Source organism: Echinops telfairi, unplaced genomic scaffold (genome assembly GCF_000313985.2).
Source record: "Echinops telfairi isolate 266 unplaced genomic scaffold, ASM31398v2 ScPeMD7_655;HRSCAF=1070, whole genome shotgun sequence".
Lineage (NCBI taxonomy): Eukaryota > Metazoa > Chordata > Mammalia > Afrosoricida > Tenrecidae > Echinops > Echinops telfairi.
Window position 1 is genome coordinate 29,639,079 of NW_022104553.1, and position 8,451 is coordinate 29,647,529.

The 8,451-nt window shown below is 56.8% G+C and overlaps 1 protein-coding gene across 1 annotated transcript in view; it reads left to right on the plus strand.

Moving 5' to 3' along the window:
- TGFB1 (transforming growth factor beta 1) overlaps window positions 1–8,451 on the plus strand; it is a 17,128-nt gene that overhangs the window by 1,678 nt on the left and 6,999 nt on the right. Inside the window, exons 2-5 of the mRNA XM_004710514.4 lie at window positions 1,543–1,703; window positions 3,092–3,209; window positions 4,594–4,671; window positions 5,597–5,747. Coding sequence (XP_004710571.2) covers window positions 1,543–1,703; window positions 3,092–3,209; window positions 4,594–4,671; window positions 5,597–5,747 — 508 coding nt within the window. The remainder of the gene's footprint in view (window positions 1–1,542; window positions 1,704–3,091; window positions 3,210–4,593; window positions 4,672–5,596; window positions 5,748–8,451) is intronic.

Genomic DNA, 8,451 nt, shown 5'->3' on the forward strand with positions numbered 1-8,451 from the left:
ACCGTCTCAGTGTACGCTTGTCCCCGTCCCTCTCTGGTCCTGTCTGCCCGCGTCCCTATTTCTCTTCAAACGCCCTGCCTCCTCTTACTCCCGCTCACCCCCCTGTCCAGGCAGGCGATCGGTCTCTCTCAGGTACGGTCGCACCATCTCTCCCTCTTCCTGTCGCCCTGTCTCTGCGGTTTCCGCTCTCTCCCCCGGCCTTGGAGAATCACCCAGACCCTGCTGGTCCCTGCTCCCCGCTGTGCCCTATCTGCCCTGCCAGCCCCGCGTGCACCCCTTCCTTGGGGTAAGGGGAATAACCACTGGGCCAAGAATAGGGTTTATTTGGGAGGGTGCTAAGTGGCTGGGAATAGGGGGGAGGTTCCCCCGCAAAGTGGTCCTCCCTGGGTTCTCATCAGAGCCTTTCCCCACCAATCTCCACCTCCTAGGGTGCCCAAACATGTACCCTCTGACCCCCATCCCTGCATTTCTCCCAGACTGGAAACCAGCCTTGTTCATTTCCTCACCCTACCCCCAACAGCCACTGGGCTGTGTCCTGAACTTCACCTCTAACCAGCCCAGGAGTAGGTTAAGGGAGGAAGCAATTAATGATCATAACAATAATAATAATAGTCATTAGCAGGGAGACAGTATAGCCTAGGGGCTAAGTTTGAACACACACACACACACACACACACACACACACACACACACAGCTGCAGCTTCCCAGCTATGTGACTTTGGAAGCCGTGGCAGGAGTTCTCCAGGCCTCAGTTTCCCCATCTGTAAAATGGGCTGTAAGGCTGACCTATCGGCACCTCTGCGGAGCACCTTTGGATTCGGAACCTCTCAGGCACACGCAGATTGCTGAGCTGCCAGTGGGAGGCTGCAGCCCCCCACCCCCAGGCCCCATCAGTTCCCTTCCTGTCTCAATTCCTTTGTGCCGTGATCCTAGAATGGGTCTCTTCACTTGACCCTTGAACCGTGGAGGCCCCCAGAGGTCAGAGAGAGGGGTTCTCTGGCTCCAGGTTCCACAGTACCGTCCTTTAGGTGGGTCTGGATGGGAAGGCCAGGGGGGCTTCAGGTCATTGGGGCTGCTCAAAGAATCGCAGGAAACGGAGGCTCAGAGGGGGCCTGTGACCTCCCGGTGGTCAGGCAGCAGGCACAGCAGTGTCTGTCTGATTCATCAGAGGAGAACCGGGCTGACTTTTCAGGAGACCACCAGGCCTTTCTGCAGCTGACTTGCATTTAAGGCTTTCAGGCTGGGAGGCCTAAAACAAGCAGCTCGACTTTCCCTGGTGCCAGCCTTTGACGGAGCGGGCCTGGGCAGATGATGTTCTGTGGAAGAGGGGGTTGGCTTGGACCTGCCTTATTACAGAGGGGAGAAGGTCACACAGTTTAGAAGTGTCAGCATTGGACCCCTCCCACCCCACCCCCCACCTGCAACCCAGGGTTGTCTGCTCTGGAGCCCACCTCTTGGGCTTGGGCTGTGACATCTTACCCTCTACCCCCCACCCCAACCAACCCCCTCCAACATCCTCTCTTTCTGCTTCTCCTGTCTAGAAATCTATGACCCTCTCAGGCACGGCTCACATAGCACGTACATGCTCTTCAACACGTCAGCGCTTCGAGAAGCAGTGTCAGACCCCCTGCTGCTCTCCCGGGCAGAGCTGCGCCTGCAGAGGCTCAAGTTGAAAGTGGAGCAGCACGTGGAGCTGTACCAGGTGGGAGCCCCGGGCGGGACAGGTGGGCTGAGTCAGGGTGGGGCCGTGAGGCCCCGGCGGGACCCTCGGAAGGCTGGTGGCCACAACACAGCTCCACGGGCGCTGCGATGTTCTAATTGTGGAGTTGCAGAATCACGGGGCTCTTGGAAACTTCCAGACTCACCGTATCCTAGGATGGTAGTTCTCTCAGACAGCTGGAATCTTAGAAGCTGGCCTCTTGAGAAGGAAAAGTGTCTTTTTAAAATTGGTTCTTCCAGAACTGCTCTGTTCAAGATGGTAGCCACTAGCCACGTAGGAGTGTTTGCTTGAAGTAAGATGAGATCAAGTTAAACCTCCCCTTTTTCGGTCTCCTGAGCTGTGTTTTTGTGCTCTGTCATCGTCCCATGTTGGGTGGCCAGTGGCCTGCATCCTGGAGGTCCTTGATCAAGAGCATCCCACAGTCACAGAAAGTTCTGTTGGACAGCGGTGCTGTGGGTTTAAGCGTTGCCACCAGGATTGCTGGAAGGGCTGACGTCTCTGAAGTGAAGGATTCTCCAGAAGGTTCTATGGTCCGGGACGCACGCCATGTTGGACAGTAGACCTGCAGCAATGGGAGGGGTTGCACTCATACTCCCAGAGAACCAGGTCCAACCTGAACTTGAGAGTTCAGCCCCGGGAGAGTTGAATCCCCGGCCTTGGAGGCAGGAAGCATCCAGCTTTCTGGCTTGTCAGATGCTGTGTCTGTAGACCCTTCATCCCCGAGAATGCCTTAGGCTTCGTGTTTGTGTGATTCTTGGGATCAGACTGAACAGGGGCGTCTTAGAATGACCTCTAACTTAAGGCCCGAGAGTTAATTGGGGGGTCAGATTTGTCCTGCTGACTCCAGACTGGGGGCAGCAATGTCTTAGCTTCTTAGGCCGTCCAAGCCGGAAGGTAGCAGCATCTTCCCAAGGAGGGAACTCAGGCTTTTCCTGCCTCTGCTCAGCATCTCTGTGGAGACATGTCTCCTCAGAGATGCTGTGCAGACATCTCTACCCAGAGATGCTGTGGGGACATCTCTCTGTCCTCAGAGATGCTGTGGGGACATGTCTCTACTCAGAGATGCTGTGGGGACATTTCTCTGTCCTCAGAGATGCTGTGGGGAGATGTCTTTACTCAGAGATGCTATGGAGATATCTCTCTCCTCAGAGATGCTGGGGAGACATCTCTCTCTTCAGAGATGCTGGGGAGACATCTCTCTCCCTCTCCTGAGAGGCGCTGTGGGGGCCAGTGGCTCTGAGGGTCTAGTGATGTGGCTGCCCTGTCTGGGAGGCCACAGCGGGGAGCAGATGGTGTGGGTGGGGGACAGTCAGCCTGTGTCGGGGGGCACTGGAGCATCGACCCACAGGCACTCCCGTGTCGTCTCCCAGAAATACAGCAACAATACCTGGCGCTACCTCAGCAACCGGCTGCTGGCCCCGAGCGAATCCCCGGAGTGGCTGTCCTTCGACGTCACCCCCGTCGTGCGGCAGTGGCTGAGCCACGGAGGTGAGGGCCACGCCAGGGGTCCCTGCATGGTTCCCCTTGGGCCCCAACCACCCGGCCTGCCCCTGTCCGAGAGCGCGTGGGTGTGAAAGCGGGGTGACATCAGCCATTTCCTACGGCGCCCCCACGGTGCAGTGAGCTTCTTCCAAGTGGTTCAAACTGGCCCGGGGAGAGAAAGCTGAGGACCGCACAGACAACAGCCACAGGCACTTTGTGGCCTCTCCGCACTGTCCTTAATGTCAGCAGGCATTGGGGTGGGTGGGGGGCGGGCATTTCTCCCCAAGCACTTGCCCTGGGTCCGGTCCTGCCAACCGTCCCTTCCAGACGCCCAGGAAGTCTCGTCACAGAGATGATCATGGTGGGGACCCGGAGGTCAGGGGTCAGGGCCAGCAGCGGGGGTGCAGGCAGAGCGGTGGGGCCTGGTGGGGAAAATCCAGAGTGGTGTCGGAGCCGCGAGGAGACCCCAGAACCCAGAGAGGGTGGTCTCTAAGGGCTTCCTGAACAGAGGCTGTGTGGCAGCGGATGAGGCTGTCCCGACCCTTAGCCTCCTGGGCTCCCAAACTGCTTTGGCCCACTGCCCCCTTGTCAGGGAAGCAAAACAAAGACTCCGTGTCCCCTTGGCCATCACAAAGGTCTGTATGCTAGCCCATGCCCCAGGCTGACGTGCACATAGCTGCTTTGGGACACACGGGAGTAGGGGCTGGGTCTGTGCCGGGCAGCTGGCCAGAGGCCGGGAAGAGAGGGTCGCAGCTACACCCCACGTGCCCTGCACAGAGTGGGAGCCGAGGGAACATTGTTCACGCCTTCTTTCCGGAAGCACCGATTCCCCACCAGCCTCTGGGAAAGCCTCCGGATTTACTTCCCACCCTCCCCTCTTCACGTCATGTTTCGGTGAAGATTAAAGGAGGGTCTGGCGTCTGACTCAGAGTCAGAGGGACCCCGTAGGGCAAGGTCCAGCGGCTCCTGCGGGTTTCCGAAGCTGTAGATCTTCACGGGAGCGGAAAGTCTCGCTTCTCTCCCTCGGAGCAGCTGGTGGGCTTGAACTGCCAACCGTGTGGTGAGCAGCCGAACGTGTAACCGCCAAGCCACCGGCGCCCCTTGGGTCTAGCACAGTAGGCAGTAAAATGTCCACGTTTCTGACCGTGGGCCAGATCCCATGGGCGCAGCCGGGAGGCCAGGCGTCCGTCTGCTGGCGTCTGGCTTTTTTCTGCTCATAAAACGGGTCAACGGTGGGAGAAAATGAAAGTGAAGGGTGAGGCCCCAGGGCCTCCTTGAGGGAAGGCAGATGCCTCCTCGGGAGGGCCCGGCGGTGAAGAAGCAGGAAGAGGCCCTGTGGGTGCCTCCTCCTTCCTCTTCCTCTGACTGGCCCCTGCCCCCGCCCCCCCAGGGGAAATCGAGGGCTTTCGCCTCAGCACCCACTGCTCCTGTGACGACAAAGAGAGGAAGCTACAGCTGGAAATCAAGGGTGAGGCTGCGTCCAGGGTCAGCCCCTCTCCCCGCCTCGGGTCTGCTGGAGAGAGTGCTCACGTGTCCGTGTGTGTGTGTGTGTGTGTGTGTGAGCCCCCCACATCCATCCATCTGTCCTGATGAGAGTGTGGTTCCCACCAACCCACCCTTGTGAGTGCATGTCACCCCACTGCATGGATCCATCCCTCTAAGAGGGTGTCCCCCATAGCTCATTCCCTCTGAGAGCATGTCCCCCCATGAATCCATCTCTCTGAGAGGGTGTCCCCCATGAATCCATCTCTCTGAGAGAGTGTCCCCCATAGCTCATTCCCTCCGAGAGGGTGTCCCCCCATGAATCCATCCCTCTGAGAGGGTGTCCCCCCATGAATCCATCCCTCTGAGAGGGTGTCCCCCATTAATCCATCTCTCTGAGAGGGTGTCCCCCCCATGAATCCATCTCTCTTGAGAGGGTGTCCCCCATGAATCCATCTCTCTGAGAGGGTGTCCCCCATAGCTCATTCCCTCTGAGAGTTTCCCCCCATGAATCCATCCCTCTGAGAGGGTGTCCCCCATGAATGCATCTTTCTAAGAGAGTGTCCCCCATAGCTCATTCCCTCTGAGAGGGTGTCCCCCATAGCTCATTCCCTCTGAGAGAGTTTCCCCCCATGAATCCATCTCTCTGAGAGGGTGTCCCCCCATGAATCCATCTCTCTGAGAGGGTGTCCCCCCATGAGTCCATCCCTTTGAGAGGGTGTCCCCCATAGCTCATTCCCTCTGAGAGGGTGTCCCCCCATGAATCCATCCCTCTGAGAGGGTGTTCCCCCCATGAATTCATCCCTCTGAGAGGGTGTCCCCCCAGGAATCCACCCCTCTGAGAGGGTGTCCCACCCCCATCCCCACGTCCATCCCACTGAGTGTGTGTCTCCCTCCCTCCCCCGAAGCAGGGCTCAGTAACAACCACCGCCGGGGTGACCTGGCTGCCATTCACGGCATGCACCGGCCCTTCCTACTCCTCATGGCCACCCCACTGGAGAGGGCCCAGCACCTGCACAGCTCTCGGCACCGCCGGGCCCTGGACACCAACTACTGCTTCAGGTGAGCCGTGCAGCCTCCCGAGACTGCCTGGGGCCTGGCCGGTGGCCCACCCATCACTCTGGCTTGGGCACCAGACACAGAGCACGGGCCCACCTTAGTCTCTGACACAGAAATGCCACACGTGGGTGGTTTTCCCACACAGCGTGTGTTTCCTCACAATGTCGGAGGTTAGGGTGCCATCTGCTTTCTCTCTCAGTGGGCTCTCCAAGAAGGTCTTATCTCTTCCGTTCTGGTGCCGGGTGGCTGGGCATCTGTCTTCCCTCATCTGTCTTCTGCTTGCTTGTTTAATCTCTTTTATATCTCCAAAGAGATGGCCTCAAGATACACCCTACATGACCTCTTTAACATAACCCGTCCCCCAAAGGGAGGGTAACTACCACTGTCTCAAGTTCAAAATTCAAAACGCACCACCAGCACAGAGACTGGGATTGACCACGCTTGTTTCTGGGGACACCACTCACTCTCCAGCATGCTGGAATGTTGGGACAAATGGGAAGTCTTCCTGTGTTGGAATCAGGTTGGCTTTCTTGACAGGGTGTTGGAATCAGAGGCTGTTTGATAACAGGAAACTTGGAATACCCCGTCAAAGGAATTGGATGATGGTACTGTTGACAGGTTGGGGTTCTAGGATGTTGGGGTTCTTGAACCATTGGCGTCCTTTGTCGTTACAGAAAACTGAGAATGCCGGACTCTAGGGAAGCTGGGATATCCGGGTCCTAGAATTTGGGGGTTCCAAAATTAGAAGGTTGCCCATGGCAGACTTTTATGTTGTTGCCCTAGCTGGGTTCGCCAAACATTGGTAGGTTGGAATCCTTGGATATCAGACTCAGAATGGTGGGATTCTGTGTCCAAATATTGGGATCCCCACATGTTGGGGTTGGAGAAAGCCAAGGTGTCGGTGGTCTGGACATATTAGGGCTTGCTGTTGGAACGTTCGACTCTCGGAATGTTGGGATCTTAGAGAGTGGCAAGCTGGACTCTCTGGGTGCCGGGGCTCAGTAATGTGCGATAGTGGCACGCAGTCTCGAAATGCTTGAATTTGAGATGCCAAGGTTGAGAATTGTCTTGTGGGAATTCTAGAAAACGGAAAGACATCGCTGGTGTGTGGGAAGATTTCCATCAAAGGTTGAAATGGGGGATCCTCCCAAACCCAAAAGACTGAACTCATTGCCACAGTGATTCATAGCTGACTCACAGTGACCTTGTAGGGCTGCGTAGAACTGCTTCTGCAAGTCTCTGAGACCGTAACTCTTGACAGGAGCAGAGAGCCTCCTCTTCCTCCCCCAGAGCGGCTGGGGGTTTCGAACTGCTGACCCTGCTGTTCACAGCCCACATGTCACCACCAGGGCTCTGTGTGAGATTCCTAGGACGTTGAGATTCAAGGTTGGAAGGCTGCACCTTCAGAGTCAGCGATAGTCTGACTTCCTCACTCCCCAGCATAATAACGTTTGGGAGTGCCTCTGGATTCTGGGGAGGCCCCTGCGTGGTGCAGATGGGCCAATGGTTACCCTTAACCACTCATGGAAAGGCTGGTGCTTCGGACTCACCCAGGCTCTGCGGAAGTAAGGCCTGGCGATCCGGTTTCCTAAAGCTCAGAACCACAGAGCAGTCCTCCTCTGTAAAACCAAGGGGGCTCCCCAAGAGCCCTCCTTAACGATCAGCCGAGAATGTCTTCGTTTGCTTGACACAGGCTTGGTGAAGGGCCATTCTAAAAGTCAGGCTCCTTCCCTCTACCCCCACCCCAGACCCCAGCAGCCCCTGTGAGTGAAGAATGGCTATATGGCCTTGGGCACCCACGTTAGGGACACAGACACCCCGCCTGGGGCCCCGTCGCAGGGCCATGACATCACCGGGGAAGTCTTGCCAGCATATCCAACTGAACTCGGATCAAGACGCTGCGATCTAACTACCAATTATCCAGTACTATGGGGACAGAGGGACATGTTCCCAGAACCACAAGCACGCCGTCAGCAACACGCGGGTTCCCGGGAGCAGCTTGTCCCAGTTTCTTAACACATTCAAGCAGAGGGGGGAAGGAAGAGGAGACAGCTCTGTCAACGCTGCTCAGGACTCGCGAGGAGTGTGTCCGTGGTGCTTGGTTGGTGCTTCGATTGATACAGACTAGGAAATGTGAACGTCGGCTGGGTGTTGGATGATCCTCAAGGAATGATTGTGATTTAAAAAAAAATTTTTTTTTTAAATGTTTTTACTTGGTGACGTGGTGATGCCTGAAGGAGCTCTTGAGGAGCCCTGGTGGCCTAGTGGTGATGGGCTGCGAACCTCAAGGTCGGCAGTTCGAAACCATCAGCCACTCTGGGGGAGAAAGAGGAGGCTTTCTGCTCCTGTGAAGAGTTACTGCCTCCAAGGCTTGCAGGGGCAGCTCTGCCCTGTCCTGTGGGGTTGCTGGGAGGCAGATGGACTCGTGGCCAGGAGTTTAGGCTTTGATCTTGGTGCTCCATGTGGGGATGTTCCCTGCAAGCTTGGCTCTTCAGAGTCACCAGTAGCTCCGTGCAAGATGAGGCTGTCCACTCCCCCTAACGAGTGACAGCTGCAGTGATGGTGGGTCAGAATGGACTGGATGGCCGTGGACTTTGGTGCTTATGTTTTAAGGGGACACTTCCTCGTGTTGGGCTGTTAAACACAAGGTCGGCTGGTTAACCCCCCCCCCCCCACTATCATGATCCCAATTCTACCTTACAAATCC